The sequence below is a fragment of the Lottia gigantea genome (assembly GCF_000327385.1).
Source record: "Lottia gigantea unplaced genomic scaffold LOTGIsca_83, whole genome shotgun sequence".
Taxonomy (NCBI): Eukaryota; Metazoa; Mollusca; class Gastropoda; family Lottiidae; genus Lottia; species Lottia gigantea.
Window position 1 is genome coordinate 261,030 of NW_008710756.1, and position 19,183 is coordinate 280,212.

At 30.7% G+C, this 19,183-nt stretch overlaps 1 protein-coding gene across 1 annotated transcript; it reads left to right on the plus strand.

The window, feature by feature from the left end:
* Window positions 1–501: 501 nt before the first annotated feature.
* LOTGIDRAFT_133221 (hypothetical protein) lies at window positions 502–12,935 on the plus strand (the record flags this gene model as incomplete). Its single annotated transcript, XM_009067519.1, has 7 exons — window positions 502–700; window positions 5,508–5,647; window positions 5,744–5,941; window positions 6,372–6,577; window positions 7,191–7,252; window positions 12,090–12,194; window positions 12,760–12,935. Coding segments are annotated over 7 exons (1,086 nt in total), but the record flags the coding sequence as incomplete, so codon positions are not given.
* Window positions 12,936–19,183: the final 6,248 nt, after the last annotated feature.

Consider the following 19,183-nt stretch of genomic DNA (forward strand, 5'->3'; position numbering starts at 1 on the left):
TTAATATATTTTGACATAAAATACAGTCAGATTAACCTTCTGCAAATTATTTTATTTTATACACCAACATCTCCCTGTGGATGTAAATTTGGCAGCCATGTTGATACATTCATTCATATTTGCTTTGAATAGCTATACTATCAATGAATCAACAAATATTGATGAAACTTGTGATTGTGTATCTAAAATAAATTGAAGATCAAGTTTGAATTTTAATGAAGAAGAGTTATTGCCCTTGTTGTCAAATAACACAAATCCATTGCTCCGCTACTTTTCTTTCTTAATGCCTATATGTCTGTACTTCTTCTTTCATGATATTGCTTTTACGTGCAATGACGTAACAACCCCTAATTCTTGAATCTAATGACTAATTTTATTATATAACAAGGTACACCAAAGAAAAATTAGCGACTGTTGATTTTACAATATACATGTTATTTGAAAAGCGCTTGAATTTTAATAACATGCTTTCTGATTTCACGTAATATTTTATTTTTCAGAAACACAGAGAAACGTAAGGAAAAGTCAAGAGATGCAGCAAGATGTAGGAGAAGTAAAGAAACTGAGGTTTATAGTGATTTATCACAAAACCTCCCTCTTCCTCAAAATATTTCGAATCAATTGGATAAAGCATCAATCATGAGATTATCTATAAGTTATCTTAATGTCTGTAATATACTGGATTTCAAACAACGTAAAGGTAAGACGTCTGTTTTTTTGTCCCTAACATGGAGGGTCCTGAAGTGCCTTGCGATGGGCATTTTAATTAACTGCAACTCTATTTTCCATCTGTTAATCTTTTAAATTTGATGACATCCATCTATAAGTAATTTATATGTATCTGTATTTAAGAATAACTGTCTACAATTTTTATGATGGTTAAGTTCTTCATGAACCAGCATTTTAGAACATTCCTCAAACAATACCAACATACCATAAATTTCATTATAGAAGTATATGATAATGAAAAACACACAGGAAGAAACCACAGTAAAATATGTAATATATGTATTTATATAATCTAAAAAATCATGCTTGGCTGCCCTGAAAAAGTTCCACCATAAAGTGTTAATGTACAGTGAGAAAAAGAATAGGTTAAATTTAGCTTCTATTCATTGAGTTTGTCAGTTTAAGCAATGGTTGATCACACTGTGTGATAGAATAGAAATTGTTGGCATGTTCACAGCTTGTGATCAATTTTTTGTCATCAACTTCATGTAAGGAAGACCCAATCATTTACAGAGCTCAGACATCTTTATCTTGAAAAAATGCTCTTCCTCAATATTAAATTAAACTCATTAAAGATCCTTGCCAATGTTTTGCAAAGGATTATTAAATTATATATAAGATCTTTCCAAACCTCAAGTTATTTAATTTTGTTCTTTCTGAAATTTCCTACAGAATCATTTTTAGCTTCAGGTCATGTATATTTCATATAGGATTTACAAGATATCATAGAGAACAATGCTAGTTTTTTTTATACAAAATCAATAGTTTAATTTCACCATAGTGAAGTGACTTTTCTTGTTCAATAGAGATTTAAAAAGCTTCACTGTTTCAAAACAATAAGAATGACCCTTGTGAATTTGAAATATAAACATTTTATATAAGGCCAGAGAAAACTTGACAGGAAATTGAAATTATGATACAATATTAGAGAAGAACAATTGTGAGTTAAAACTTATCCATGAAAGAGCTTAACCTTTTAAATATTCTCTAGTTAATGTTGATTCAGTCAGTTTCAACTAGGCAAATGACTTTTCAGAAGTGATTTCAGTTGAAACATGACAAATCACAGGATCTAATCAATTCCATCCCAGGTGACAACTGTGACGTCAACAAATTATGAAATCAAGAATTCAAAGCTGTCAGGTCAAAAAGCATATCGAGATATCGCAAAAAAGCAGATCTTAAACCTCTGATTTTAAATTAATTGATCAGTCGTTGAAATCCTCATATTCCCAATTTCAAAATCAACTTCAAAAATGCCATTACTCTTTCAAAAGTTATTTTATTTATTGGGACTGACTGACATAAGATGAGCAATAAATACTTGCAGATGCAAGTCAGGAATTGAAAGGGAATCTTGAAAAGAAGTTGTATTGAATTGTTTATTTTGAAAATAGCAAAAAAATAGCCAAGATTTTAAAAATGTGTTAACAATATCCTTTACTGTTGTTGAAATTGGGTGGCAACCAAGTATTAAATTATGATACAGTTTATCAAAAAATTATTTTATCGCCCCAAGGAAATCTAAGATTTATGACATTTTAATTTGTTAACACTTTCAAATATCAATTGGATGATTACACCAATTTCCTTATTTCATAAATGTATTCAGACATATCCAATTTTTACACATACCACATTTTTCAGAGGCATCAGTTCCTCTTATCAATTTCTCTAAGTTTCTATGATATGCCTTAGATAAAATCGCCAAGAGATCAAACTTTTTTCAAGGTCATCAAACTGAACATGTGGCATGGTAACAAAGTTACGAAATTGGTCATGAGAAAGCATTGTTTATAGTATTCCCTTGGTCTGACTATTTTTATCTACAATGTTTGGTATTTGTTTGTATCTGTTGCTACTATTTATAATCTGCAGTCTTACATCATTTTAACCTTGATCACGCTACCAGGCAATGCAACTGTATTAGTTTGTTAGTCCGAGAAGGAAAAGAAATTCTAAAAGCATGCTTGGTGCAGAGTCAAGACTCCATTCCTTCTAACTAGATCAAAACTGTGCTGGACTTAGGATCATTAAACTAATCAAGTATGAGATGAAATTTGGTTTAATTGGTTTAATTAATTGTTTGGTTATGCACTCAGTTGATCATAACAATTCCAACAAGATCTAAACTATAACAATTTAGAGCCTTTTCACTACAAAATAACAAAATCATAACAATTCCACCAAGATCTAAACTATAACAATTTAGAGCCTTTTCACTACAAAATAACAAAATCATAGAAATTCCAACAAGATCTAAACTATAACAATTTAGAGCCTTTTCACTACAAAATAACAAAATCATAGCAATTCCAACAAGATCTAAACTATAACAATTTAGAGCCTTTTCACTACAAAATAACAAAATCATAGCAATTCCAACAAGATCTAAACTATAACAATTTAGAGCCTTTTCACTACAAAATAACAAAATCATAACAATTCCAACAAGATCTGAACTATAACAATTTATAGCCCTTTCACTACAAAATAACAAAATTATAACTGAACATTTGAACAGAGTGGACATTAATAAGCAGTTAAATAAATTAAGGACACTATCAGTCTCTTTTGCTTCATTTTTCCCTGCAGTTGTACACAATTGTCAAAAACTTATCTCATCTGAAACTGTTCCCTTGATTGTACATAAACATTTTGAGTTAAAATGACCATTGATCTTCTATATAATATATAAATGATTTCTGATCAGAGTTTGTGGATTACACAAGCTAGTTTAGAATATTTTATTTCACAAGGCAGGTATCGTGAGAATTCTTGTTTCTACCCATTGACCTACATTGGCTTCCTTTCAAATCGTGAACATTGGCATGCAATTGTAAATACTTTATGGTATGACGTAAGGACAAACTGGAGGTAAATCAACATATACACAATTTCATCATATAATATTGTGAAATCTGTCAGTGGAACGTGTTACCACGGACACCACCATTTTATACATCTAGTCAATCAAACATGGCATCAATTAACAGTTATTATTAATTAGTTCAATCCAGTTGACATTCAAGTTAACTTTTTCTATTTTGACAACTATATATAGAATAAAGGTTATATTGTATCATATATTATATATTACCCTACTTTAATGTATATTGAACAAACTAGGGAACATTTTTTTTGCAAATTAAAGCATACGATTCTTTTTATCTATTGCCTGAGTTTGAATCTATTTTATTAAATTCACTGAAGCCACTTATAAAATTGCTGAAATCAACAAATACACATCTACTGTAACAAACGACCAAACTGAAAGTATAAAACAGGGTGAAAATAGGTACAGTGGACTCTATGAAATCAGACTTCCAACGGGCCTGTAACAATGTGAGAGGGTGTTAAAGTACAGGTGTGGAAATTCCCATTCAACAGGGCCTATTTTTTCTGTCTCTACACCAGCCGACATCTTTCCACATAGTTATCAGAGGCAAATGTTTTAGACTAAATATAGTCCATGATTAATCAAGATGGAACAAACAACATATTTTTGCAATTTTTAAACTGTTCAAAACATTCTTTGCAGTTTGCACAAATAGAATGTTCTGAATAGCTCATGAAAACTGATGGAAAGAGATTGAGATTTTGTGATTACCTCAGAACTTCACATATTGCCAGTAAAGAAAAGGAGTTCAGATTGAGTCACACCTTAACTTGGCGGTCAACAAAGTTCACAATCTGATTTTGGTAAATAGGTCAGGCTCATAATAATATTTGTATTCCACCTTGTGTCAATAACCCCAATGAGATTATACTTTTTCATATCTTTTCTAAGTCTTATTAAACAATCTATTTTCAACTCAATTTGTAGTTGTAATTAAAACAAATTTTCTTGAAGAAGAACTTGAATAAACACTCAAGCCAATTGTTATCAAGGCAAGGACGATGATCTCTTTTCCAGTCGGCAAATTGATAAAGTTAAAATAAGCAGCCTTTATCAGGATTGGATGGAGTTTATGATTTTATATTTTCACATCAAAAAGCAGCATCAAAACTGTAAAAACAGACCCAAACACCTGCTAGACCATTCCAACCAACTGAAAAAACTTGATCAAAACTACATATTTGTTATGTTAGTGGGGGGTGTATGCATTGATTTACTTAGTGTTAGGGTGTATTGAGACGAGTCTCAATGGCCTAGGTCACAGAGCACTTGGTATCTTTTAACAAATAACTATACTTTCCATTAAAAGTAGAGTTACAGTGGAATTTTAGAGCAAAGAAAGATAAGAAAAAAACTAAAAAAATATAAGCAAACGAAGTTAATAAATCATGAATTAATCATCTATTTAAAAAATTAAAAAACTAAAAGATGACATTAGATAATTTACAGAAATGATAAATCTTTGTCCAAAAAGGAGATTAAATTTTTTCACCATTCAAGTTCAAGAAAATAATCTTATAGCGTCAAAAATACAAAAGAAATTTCTCTTGCAAATGACCGTATTTGAATAATTGAAAATATTGAATATGAAACATATTTTCTTTCATAATTTATTTAATATTTCCTTAAGGGACAGGAAACATGTTACATGTTTTATGATAATGAATATGTGTAACTCATATTTAATTGGACTCAATTGCAGTGAAAAATCTTTTATACTTATACCGTATAATTGTGACTGCTATGCGCACCTTTTTCTAATTCTCCAATAATCTTAATAATTATAAGTAATATACCATTGACACTCTCTGGCACCAATGTCAAGTCAAATTGGTAATGATGAAATACCTGATTCTTATTCTTTTTTTTCTGTTAGTAGGAGAAGAAGAAATAGAAGAAGAAAAGAAAATGAATGCATTGTGTTCAAAGGCTTTAGAAGGATTTCTGTTCATTTTATCAAAGGATGGTGATATTGTGTATGTGTCTGATTCTGTTTCTAAATATCTGGGCATACAACAGGTAAATAACTGTTATCAGAAATTTTGTTGTTTTGAGAAATTTAGACGTAATTTACTGACTTCTGCTACTAAATAATATTTTTGATTATTATTACAGATTGATTTAGTTGGACAAAGTATTTATGAATTTGCCCATCCATGTGACCATGATGAGATTAAAGATATAATGTCTATTAAAACTCACAATAATAACAATGTGGAGTCTGAAACAGATGAAAGAGTATTTTTTATTAGAATGAAATGTACGTTGACCAGTAAAGGGAGGAATGTGAATCTAAAGTCTGCAAGCTATAAGGTACCGTAATTATTAAATGTTTAAAAAAAACTCAGTTTAAATCAAGTAAATTTAAAAGAATGCCTATAAATGGACTTCACAAACTACGTTTTAGAAATTTGAAAACATTTTTTTGGTTATCTACTGGGGTGAAAAAGATGACTTATGCAATGTCATATATTATGCAAGATGTTACAATGCAACCTCTGTTTTCAAGGCACATGATATTCTATAGATCATTCCACTCCGTTTTAAACATTAATTATAGTTTATGCATGTATCCATATTATACAATCAATTGCAAACTAATATTTTTTGAAAGTTCATGGATTTTTCCTAAGAGGACATACAAGTCCTTTTTTTTTTTAACTTGTAAATATTTATTCAGTATAAATAATACAATACAATGGACATGCAAGTCCTAATAATGCCTTTCTATCATATTCTGTAGGTTTTGAAGTTTACTGGCCGTTTGGTAACTAAAGATAGTCCTCATGAAAACATCAAGATGAGTGGAGCACCAACTAAAATCTATCCCTATCTACTGGCTATTGGTGAAAGCATACCCCATCCTGCTAATATTGAGATCCCTCTAGACAGTAATACTTTTCTCACTAAACATGATATGGATATGCGAGTGACATATTGCGATGAACGGTAAGTAATAAAAGTTAGATTTGTCCATTGTTGACCTTTGTGTGTAATTCACAGTTTGTTCCAAGCCTGTCTGCCAGCTAGTTTTAATATGTGACCATGACAATGATGCACAGTTTGTAGCAGGTCTGTCTTCTGACTGGTTTTAAGATGTAACCATGACAATGATGCACAGTTTGTAGCAGGTCTGTCTTCTGACTGGTTTTAAGATGTAACCATGACAATGATGCACAGTTTGTAGCAGGTCTGTCTTCTGACTGGTTTTAAGATGTAACCATGACAATGATGCACAGTTTGTAGCAGGTCTGTCTTCTGACTGGTTTTAAGATGTAACCATGACAATGATGCACAGTTTGTGCATGGTTAAAACATTAATGACAAACTAGATTGCATTCCAACAGGTGGCAGTGTTAACATAATGTGGATTATCCATAATGAATAAGTGGATAGAGAAAATATTGAATTTTAAGACAAAATCAGGACAATAATTTAATGTTATTTTTGGCTTATAAAATTATTTTATTTCAAGAGGTTATTTTGACCACAAATTAATTTGAGATACCACTTATTGAACTTATGAGTAATTCTAATAGGACAAACAACCAAAGCCATTCAGAAATCAAACCATACTTGTAATGATAGCTGTACTGAAATTTTTAAAGTTTTGTTTACTACATAGTCAAATAAATCAGGATTATAATTTGTAGAAGTGTATTTGTAAACACAGCCATTAAAATTGTTAAAAAAGTGACTTATTATGACCTGGTGTTATAATTGGCAATATGTTTCTGCCAATTTAAATTTGTTCATAGAGAATATTTCTCCTCCAGTGACGTCAGACGGTTGCAGAAAACAATTTTATTGGTTATTGAAATTGATTACAAATGACAAGCAAAGGAAATGATTTGTTATTTCTGACCACGGCATTTCAGAATCGCTCATTTCTCTATTACAGAGCTTATCCTAAAAATTGATTACCATAGTAATGGCGACATGATGATTGATTATTTTCTCAACTTTCAAATAAAATTGCTGGCAGAAATCTATTTGATGGGTTTCATGTCAAGCTATCATTAGTGAAACAATTGTTGGACAAGTTAATGATGTAACAGGTCTAAAAGATTTTAAATGCTTGTTTTCTCTAATTGATACTATTTTCATCGTGGTAATATGACGTTATTGACATATCATACAAACATTTTATGTTTTTTTCTCATCTAGATTGATATCGAAATCAATATAACTTTTCAATTTATTCCTATATTTTCGTGAAAGGAAAAAAACCAATATTGATCGTATTTTTAAAAATGAAATCATGTTTTTCAAATTATCAATATGAAATGATATCAACCATAAAAAATCAACAGACTATAGATATCTTTATCATCAATAGGATGTAACCAACAATCCTATCGGAATTAAAATCTTAGCAATGTCGGGGAAATAGGATTTACATATAATTAGCAAGAGAAAAATCAGGATCATTCAAAATGACAGTAAAAGACGTAACCAGTGTCTGTAACAAATGTAAGCTCTTTCTGACCAGGGCACTCTATAGTCTATATACCATAAAAAAAATTCATTATCAACCAAACATAGATTTTTTTAAAGAAAAAGGTGGCTGATTTGGATTAAAAGAATATCTAAGTGTTTGTTAAGTTACTTCTATAATATTATCAATAAGATATTATGATATTATGAGAGAAAGTGATAGGGAGGAAATGTGTAAGATAATGGAAAGGAAGTCATTAATGTAAAATTTAATGGAATATATCTACATATCTTTATAGTATTATATTAAACATGTTCATCTGTATTTAACGGGCCATAAATGAATTATTTTTATTTCTTAAAAAAGAATTTAAAAGTTAGTAATCACACTTTTTGATTTTCCTTTGATTTAGGATACACAAATATATTTGTTAAAAGATTTATATAGGTTATAAAATATTAATAACATGTTTTTCATTTTCATTTATTACGTTGAAGGTCATGATTTGTCTGTGTGATGAATATTTATATTTGTTAGTTGTTGATGAATATTTATATTTGTTAGTTGTTGATGAATATTTAACAAAAACAACTTTAAGGGCAAGCTTTGACTGATTCCACATATCTATAGGCCTATATCAGAAAAAAGCCAATTCCATTTCTGCAGCTAAACACCATACATGATTGCCCCTCTGGATATATTACTTGCCCCTCTACGGGGTCGGCAGAGGGTGCACCACCATTTAAATGCAGTCTTTGTGCTTGTAGGATAATGTTGAAATTTCAAACGTTTTTATCAATAATCTTTGTGAAGCAATGAAAGCATTATTGTTTTAAAGATCTTTATTGTTTTAAAGATCATTATTTTATTAAAGGTCATTATTGTTTTAAATATCATTATTTTATTAAAGGTCATTATTGTTTTAAAGAATTTGAAAATAGATGTAAAAGATAATGTACATTTTTAAAAAGGTACATGCAATGTTTATCAGCTGTCTCAGATGGTAAATATCCAAAAATGATCTCAGTCTTGTTTTAAAGGTCATTATTGTTTTAAAGGTCATTATTAAAGGTCATTATTGTTTTAAAGATCATTATTTTTTTAGAGGTCATTATTGCTTTAAAAATCATTATTTTTTTAAAGGTCATTATAATTTCAAAGATCATTATTTTGTTACAGGTCATTATTGTTCAAAAAATCATTATTTTTTCAAAGGTCATTATTGTTGTAAAGATCATTATTGTTTTAAAGAATTTGAATGTAAATGATAAAGACCATGCATATTATTAAAGGGTATATGCAATGTTTATTAGTTGTCCCAGGTGGTCCCAAAATGATTTTAACATTATGTTTTAAAGAGTTGTTAATAAGGTTATAAGATGTGGTATATACAATCTTTATTAGTTGTGCCTATACGGTACATACTCTAAATAGAAAAGATAAAACATATTATTAAGAGGTACATGCAACATCTTTAATTTGTACCAGGTGGTAAAGTTGTACTTCAAAAGATATCCTAAAATGATATCATTATTGTCTAAAAAGAAGTGACAAAATAGAGAGCATATCACAGCAAGCTTTATGCAGTTATCAGCTAGGTATAATTATTATATGTGAATGGAGATGAAAGAGCAATAGAACGTTGAATGAAGTCCAACAAGTATTTGAAAAGAAAACAAGTGAAATGTCAAAACAACCTGAACTTTATAAATTAAATATCAAACCCTATCAAATGACATGCATATTCAGATTTGAATATTGTTTGGAATCAGCGAATCAGATGTTTGGCGCCAGTATTATCTGACAGAATTCACCTTTAGCTTTGTATTATCACTCCTCTACATTAGAATATTAAATCACACATTACAGGAAGCAGTTTTTGTTGGGTTAAAGTGCAGAAGTTAAGAGAAATATTTATTTTGACGCAAGATTTAAGAGAAAGAAATAGGAAAATGTTAAGAGAAGTCTTATCAGCATGGCAGAAGATAAATAATGTTAAAACTAATATTAACTTCTTCGATTAGAGAGCTTTTCTCCTTTTTGTTTATATTGGATGTTAAAAATCATATTTTGAATCTTGTTTATTTTCATTACTGTGCAATATGTATCATATATATTGCTTTAAAAATCTCTGGCAAGGACTGGTTATTTTGGGGTCCCTGGACTTACGGGGCATATATGCTTAATCTCCCGAAACATTGTATGCACCTATGTCTTTGGTTCATAATGATTTTTACTAAGAAATAATATACTTTTTACGAAACATACTTAAGATTGTTTTGAATTCACTGTTGCTAATTTTCATTTTGAATACTTAGCTGATCTTAACAGAATATGTCTGAATGACAAGCACAAATTATTTGAAATTGGAGACCAAGATTACAGTACCTATAGTAGAAAAATGTTATTTGAATAAAAATCAGAAAAATATTGGTTAACTGTTATTATAGCAAAACATGGAGTGCCAAAATAAGTATCATTAAACCAATGCATGAATGGAGCTTTCATGTTTTTCCATATTTGATTACACCAATTGCAGTTATGCTGAGACTACAGTTCCTGAAAGTCTGAGAGAATTCCTGAAGCTGTTCCATTGGTTTTTCTTGATTTGAGTGTGTTGTAGTGTTGCTTTATTATTTTAATGCATTCAAGATCTACAAATGTTTCAAAGAAGTTTTCTATTTTCAACTTTTTGCTTTTAATGTGAATCATTTGTGACCTTGACTTGAAAACATAATTCTTGAAACAATTAGATTATACATGTATATCTCAGCAGAAACCTCATAAACATCTATCTAGTAGATAACTTCTGAGTTACAAAACACCCGAGAAATGGTATTGGTTGCAGTAATTTTTTTCTGTTTTGATATATGCCAAACAACTATGGTGGCAAGCAGATTAAAACATCTCTTAAATTGATAAGCGTCCAATGGCTTATTAAATCAGTGATTATATTTATCTTAACGTGCAGGCTAATGATATAATTTGAACATGAACCAATAAAACCTACAGTCATACATCAACCTATTTAAATATCTGACCCATTTTGTATTTTTACAACACCAAGCAGATAAAGGCTTGCACCAGTGAACCACATGCTAAATAAATTGAGTGGTAAAAAGTTTGTTGAATAAAGGGAAATGAGCTCTTAAATGTCAAGGTCATAGATTCATTGTTCACTTGACTACAAGATGTCAGACACAATAAACTAGTACATATGCTCCAATCATATGTTCCCATCATATACACTGATCATATTCAAATATAGGTCGATTTTGCTATGTTACACCTAGGCCTCTATGAAATGGATTGTGAAGAGGTTTATCAATTTTGTATGTGTATCAAGGTCACTGACTCCATCAATTTCCGGGTTTTGATATTGCACTCAAGTAAAGCTTAACGGCCTCACTTTTGCCAATTTTGCTAATAATTTATAAGCAGCTTTTGCAATAGTGATGTTATATTACGATTTAATATTTCTGACAGAAACCACAGACATCTGACAGAGAAGTGGAATGATGCAAAAGAAGTCATTAATGGATTTGATACACATACAAAATTTAGAATACCTCTTGACAATCTTTTAAATGAATTGGAGGTTTTAAGTTATTTGATTTTACTCTTGCAGCTTTCCAATATTTCAATATTTTCAAGTTTAACTATAACCCAAAGACAATGTGAGATGTTTAATTATTAGCATTGATGTAACAATCAAAAAATGGGTCACTTGTGTTAATGCTACATATTCATATCATTGACAGTTTATATTCTGTATTTTCAAAAACCTATATACCTATATGCCTATATGGGGTTTTCACATATGATTTTTATGCTTTGAACAGAGTAAATGTATTTTATTTTTCTCATATCTAAATAGATCCATGTCAACCACTGCAAGTTATTCTTTATAAAAATAAAATGATTATTATTACTATTGGATAGTTTTCCTTGCTAATTGTAGCCCAATGTAGATGAAATGAAAAATAAAATTGCTATATATTTCATGCTTGTATTATTTTAGAGTAAAGGAACTGGTAGGATATAATTGTGAAGAATTAATGGGACAGTCAATGTATAATTATCATCATGCATTAGATAGCCATGTTGTAGAGAAAGCTTTTAAAGACTGTAAGTATTGTAATCTGCTGGTATTTGATCTGGTCTGAGATCTGTGTGTTCCTGAAAGGTCAGAAGACAAACTTATACCAAATTTAGGGATGTCAAAGTCACTAACAGTGATGAAAATTGTTAACTATCAATGCTATCCAATGGCATTTATACCAACAGGTCATGGCTGACACGGAGCTCGCATATTTGTACATAAAATATTTTCCAGTTGTTTACAGTTTTACAGTTGTGAATGATGTCCTTGTTTATTACTACTTATAATTCCTGTGCCAGGATTGAAGAATATCTTCTTGAATAATTAACTCTCAAACTGTGTAAACATCAATACTTCTGTCTAACGTTGGGTTAGAACACTGTCTGTTTGTTACAGTGAAATTGCAAGTTCAAGTTTAATTGTAGTCTGCTAGATGATAAGATGCCAAGGAATTGAATTATCATCAAGGTCAAAATTCTGATGCTACAACCTGTACATACAAAAGTGAGCTTGGCGTCAGCTTTCCACTCCTATCTCCTATAGATATAAGTATTTTTTGAAACTTATTTTGTTTTATTATGTATTTTTCAGTGTTTGCTAAAGGCCAGACTATGACTGGACAGTACAGAATGTTGGCTAAGAATGGTGGTTATGTTTGGGTGGTAACACAAGGAACTATCATCTATAATAGTAGAACTCAAAAACCACAGTGGGTTGTATGTGTTCATTATGTTCTTAGGTATGTTTTAAGTTCTGTTTTTTGTTGAAGTTTCAATAAAACCTCATGACAGCCATGGCCTGCACTTGTATATTTCTGCATTAGACTTTATACTCCTCAAAATTGAAGAGCATGCATTTATTGCAATTAAGGACAAAAGTTTCTTACTTTGTTCTATCTACTGTTCATATCTTGTTTAGAATTAAGGGGAGTAAACCAAATCAGTTTTGAATGAAATATGATTAAAACAAACTTAAAGATATGCACTTGAATAAATATGGTTGAAATCTTATGAAAATATTATGTATAAATGTTATCTTCTCTTGCAGTAAAGTGGAGAACAAAGAGGCCATTTTGTCAGAAGTTCAATTACCTAAAGCAGAAGACCTTCTAGAACCATTTCGATTTGAACTCAGTACTGATAAGATCTTTGCTCCTAAAACTAAGGCAGATGTTGAGCCTAAGTATTTCGTTCCACCAGAGCTTAAAAACTGTAAGATAATTATATATTGTTGTCTACTCCAATCAATGTAACTTATTTCAATTGACAGTTTCACCAAGTGAACTTATTACTAGCTATTACTAGCAATGTGTTTATACAATAACATCATTGTACCAGATAAACAAATTCCTTTTTTAAGTGCAATAGTCCTACCACTCCTTACAATAGCAGCAAACACTTTTAAAAAAAAAAAAATTTTATAGTGTGACGGACATATCCATTGATGGAATTATTTGATGTTATACTAGCTTATTTATTGTCCATATACCAGTATACGTGCACAACACAAAAAATACACGTAATCAGAAAGTTACAAATGTAGTGTTATACAATGGATCAGTCTATGCTCACTCAAAGAGGAATCACAAATATTATTGTGAAAAGCTCATGATTTTGGACCTTGGCTCATGAACTTCTAATCTAGAGAAAAAATCTACTATATAGTATATGTAGTACATTTCATAAATTAGAAATATTGAGAAAATGAATAAAAAATTCAGGACAACAACGTTCACATGCCCATGGCAGTTGTTTATTGTGATGTTTTTGGACAGGTACAATCCACTTTATTTAAAGGTAGTCAGAGTACTAATAGATGGACCTGATCTTCATCATTCAAGTATAAATAGTCTACAAACAAAATAGACTGTTATAGATTAGATAGGCTTCTCTTGATAACTTTGATTATTTATCAACTATAACAGATAAGTTATGTATTTCAGTTAATGATAATGAACCTGAAGATTTGACCCATCTTGCCCCGATGCCTAGTGGTGCTTGTACACTAGGTTCCCATATTGAAAGTACTATACCCTTCTTGATTGAGATGAAAGAAGAACCAGGCTCCAGGTCTATGTGTCTACAGAAACCAATGTACCAGTTCAGTAGTGCCAGTACATCTCCTGCTTCTATGTCACCAAGAGTAAGCAATTCTTTAAGTTTAGTAGTAAAATCTGCAGCAAGTAGAATTTTCATTCTCAATTTATTTTCAGATAATTTTATACTAATTTTTTTCCGAAGGTTTGTGTAGATTCATATATCATGTAAATTCAAAGCTACATAAGTAAATTCTCTTGACACTGAGCACGCTTAGCTAGCAATACTGTTAATACCTCAGACTACTAAATTTCGATAATTATATTTATAGGTAGCCAGTCCAGAAGACTATAGGAACGTTGAGACACATTTGGATGCTGACATGATGCAAAAATTCTTCAGCATGAGAACTGATGGCAGCCCCATGGTATGTTATTTTATTTTATTATTTCCTGTTCTTTCGAGGTGTCTGTAGGGACCAAATTTATTGTTAATTGGGTAGCACAGTGATGACAAATGAAATGCACAAATGTGCAGAAATAAGTTGTTTTGTGAATAGACTCAGCCCTGTCGTTAGGGTGAAATCCAAGGGAGCTGGCCCCTAGCAAGTGAGAAATAAGCCCCAGCAAAATTTTCTTCAGTTCAGCAGAGATTTACAGTGTCTTTGTACAAAATCAAAAAGATGTAGATTTAGATACGTTTTTGACTCCTCAAAATTGTCAGAAATGAATTCTCTTGGCCTTTAATTCTTCAAATTTGGGCCCCCTACACCAATTTATTCCTGGCAATGGGGCTAGAAAGACTGCAGAGGATTATTAAAATGATTTGGATCTTGTTTTTCAGATGAGAAGTCCTGATAATTTCAAATCTTTGTCCAGTCCAACATTGTTCGCAGATTCAACCAAGAATTATGATTCAGACAGTTCTAGAACACCTGATGTAAGTTCTTTCTGAATTTGATTATGAATTTTTCAAAAAATGGTATCTGAACAGTCTGTTTTTGCGATACATACTTGTTCTGAGGATAAGCAATTGAATATATGACATCTATCTGATGAGATTTTTCTGTATGAAATGATATACCATATACAACAGCCTTTATGGAGTGCTAATATACACTCCTCACTGATACTTACAGCTATAATACCTCTTCAATCCTTTTCAGTTGTTGCCCATGAGTCCATTCATTTTAAAGATCAGTTTTTTTGAAATATTGTCAGTAATAGTAATATCCAGATATGTTTTCAGTGTTGCCCTATATACATGTAAGATTAAAATTTGTATTGTAGTTGATTGATATGAATGAAAGATCACCATTTATACCAATGAGTAGACAATCAGACCATTCTCTAGCACCAGCTTCAACTTCAGAACTTCTGAAACTCAATAATGATTTTAATCCTGGGTATGTTTATTCTTAGAAACGTCAAATTATATTTATGCTGTTTCAATAACAGTTTAGTCATTCTAAAAATACAAACCATGTGGGGCTTCAGTAGGACAATTGGTAGGACAAATAATGCAATATAGTGATATGTGGCATATCTCACATCATGATGTACCTACTGATATCAGTGATGTCATAGATGATCTATTCTATACATATAGCTGCAGCAGTTCAATAACCTTAATAAATAAAGGAAAGCAGAAGAATTGACAGTGGCATTAAGGAGATGATTTATTGTTGTGGGTATTCTCAGGGATGGACAACACATCGTAATACCTTCCTTATTTGCCTTTTAGACATGAAGACCACACAATACATATCAATGTCCAAAAATGTCAGATTTTACATCTATAATTACAGATTATTCGGTCGTACAGAAAGTGTGTTCATGCCCAAGGAAGCCATATTTGAAGTTCCTCCCCAGCCTCGTATTCGACCTAACTTTCGTGATTTGATGGGAGAAAGTACAAGTATGGCCAGTATTGAAAGGGCACCAAGTATGTTACCAGTACAAGTTAAAAGACCAAGAGATATGAATAGTCTGGAGAAAGGACCACCTATAAGTAAACGAATGCGAAGTGACCAAATGGAGAGTAGGAATCCAGTATTAGGTCAGTTGGGCTATAATAATTGTGAGTTTTATGTTAGGTACTAAGCATGGTGTAGCTTAGCTAGTAGTGAGCATGTCTTAGAAACAGTCTGACCAAATATGATAAAATGGTTCATTTAAGATGAATAATGAAATTACAACACCACCATTATTACCTTGTGGAGCCTCTGGTGATACTAATCTGACATTAAGGTCACATCTGGTGCATGTTTTCTGTTTAGCGATGAAGAATATCCCAGAATACAATGCTGAAAATATACAAAACGTCTGCTTGTATGAGTATACTCTTTTGCTTTTCTACTTCTTGAAGCTCTGATTGTTCTTGCTGTTCTAAACTCTCCTCTTGTTCTATCATGATTATAATCCAAGTGTTCTTTAAAGGGACAGCTGCTACATTCTATTTGACCAATCATACTTTAGTCTCAGAAACAGGACTTTTACAGCTATCCTAATGTTCACAACTCACCGTCGAAATTTGAACATTCAAATCCATGTTTGTCCAGAATTATCCTTGTTTGAATGTTAAAATGACAACTCATCATTTTAAGATACTCTGTGATATATAGAAAAGACATATAGAAATTGAGGGTAAAATTCCTAGTATGAAATATTTTTGAAGGAATTATACTATTTTCATATATTTCTGGTACTTCTGAAGACTATTTACATATTTCAAATCAAATCAACCCCCCAAAATCGAGCATCTGTCCCTTTAAGGTGGCTTTTGATCAATTTTGAATGCTTCATTATTGTACCATTATAGCACTTCAGCAAGATTGATTATGGTTACTTGATAATGCTTTTGCACTGTACTTCAACAATGTTGTATTTTTCTAGGGATTGACTACAACAATCAAGATTGTGGTGTTTTATTAAATTTATTAATTTCTGGTGAAGACAAATCAAATGGTTATAAAGTGAAAACTCCATATCAAGATTTCCTTAGCAAATCACCTGTAAGTTTGTAATTTCATATTACTTGAGCATTTAGGCAAGGTTCATGACTGAATTAATATTATAAAACTATACATGCCAGAGCATGTGTTCTTTTTCATATATACTATATACATCAATTCTCCTGCCATATAGTGTGCAAAGAGGGTCATTTTGTCGAGGGATCTTTAAAGTTCACAGCCTGTAGCACACAGGGCCTCGGTTTATTGTCTCATACGAACGACTAGATGCTTTTTCCATTTCCACCCCTCACTTACAGGGGGATTGAATCCTGGACCTTCAGGTTTGGGAACAAGTGTGAACTCACTGAATCACTGCAGCTCCCAAGATTATATATTGAACACAAAATGACAAACGCATTGAAAGGGAAATAACTCTATTTTTACTAAAGTCAGATGTAGAATTTCAGTTGAATTTTTAAAATCTTTTGTAGGGTTTTCTGACTACAGCAAGATCATTATCATCATTATCAACTATACTGCCATGTCTGACTCAACAAGACTATGAAGTCAATGCACCAACTCAAAATTCTAATCTGTTACACGGACAAGATCTTTTTGATGCCTTGGATGTTGAAATTCCTGATTTTAGAAACAGACCAACATGATCATCTGGGAACCAAACTACATTGAGAGAATTTGTCAATTTCATGAAATTTATTTTGTTGGAGGGATAACTTGATATTAGTTATTGTATATGTTTATTGTAAAAGGGATCTTAACAAAATGTTTTGAATTGTATATCTTATATTGCATTACATGTATACATTATAATATTGTAACATCAGATTGTTTATGATGTTGTTGATGTTGTTTTGACAATTTTATTCTATCTTGACCAGAACTATTTTAAAGAAAATCTGGAGAAGTTTCAAAGCAGACGACTAAAATCTGTTGTTTTGAATTATAAATGGATGAGATGTTTGTTATCAAGAATTGTTAAGTTTGTACTGCCGAGAATTTTAGAGGTGGCTTAGTGAAGCTAGTGGTTTGTGATATTGAAATTATATATGATACGTTACGCAATTTGAATAATTAAATCTTATATTTTGAGAATGGAATTGTCTTTTAATTTGATTGAAATTGTTTTTAATGTCCAACTAAATGAATTTAGATTAGTGCCTTTGTTTTCTCCATTTTCAAATACAGATAACAATTGTCATAATACTGTAGTTGTTAAAATCGAAACATTATCTTACAAATTTGGAAAACAGGTTTTGAATTTTGAATTTTTTTTTAACCAGTCATTTCAAATAGTCATAGTAATATTATTTCAAAGTAGGTGAAAAAATCATGCATATAGTTTTGAATTTTGAATTTTTTTTTAACCAGTCATTTCAAATAGTCATAGTAATATTATTTCAAAGTAGGTGAAAAAATCATGCATATAGTCAAGTTTATCAGGTTTACTGAATTTGTTCATAAAATTTCATAACTCATTTTACATTTTTGATTCCATCATGTTTTTAAAGTATTTTAAAATTTTGGATTGAAGTGATGACAATATACTATTTCTATTTTTATACGTTATTGAATTTTGATTTGAAATTTTTGGAGCCATTGCTTTTTGAGATTGCTGTGAAAGTGTGGTTTTGATATAGAAAAATGGGCCTACTGTGAAGAAAATTAGAAATAGAACAGTCAAATTTGTATCTGACATAGTATACAATGTTATATTATTGATAAATTAACTAACCCGGTGCTCATGTTTTGCTTCTTTAAATTACACTTTAAAGAAAATGTACATTAGAATGTTGTAAATAGAATATATTATCTTTGTTTCAGCCATGTCAAACTATTATTCATTTATTATTGTTTATGTAGTGACATTATATATTCTTAAAATGACTTAATATCGTGTATAGTTCTCTAAACCCTGATATTCTAAATAGTAGAATAATAAAATAATAACTACATTGTATTGTAGAGCATGATATATTAAATATTATTACTGCATTATATTGGTCTA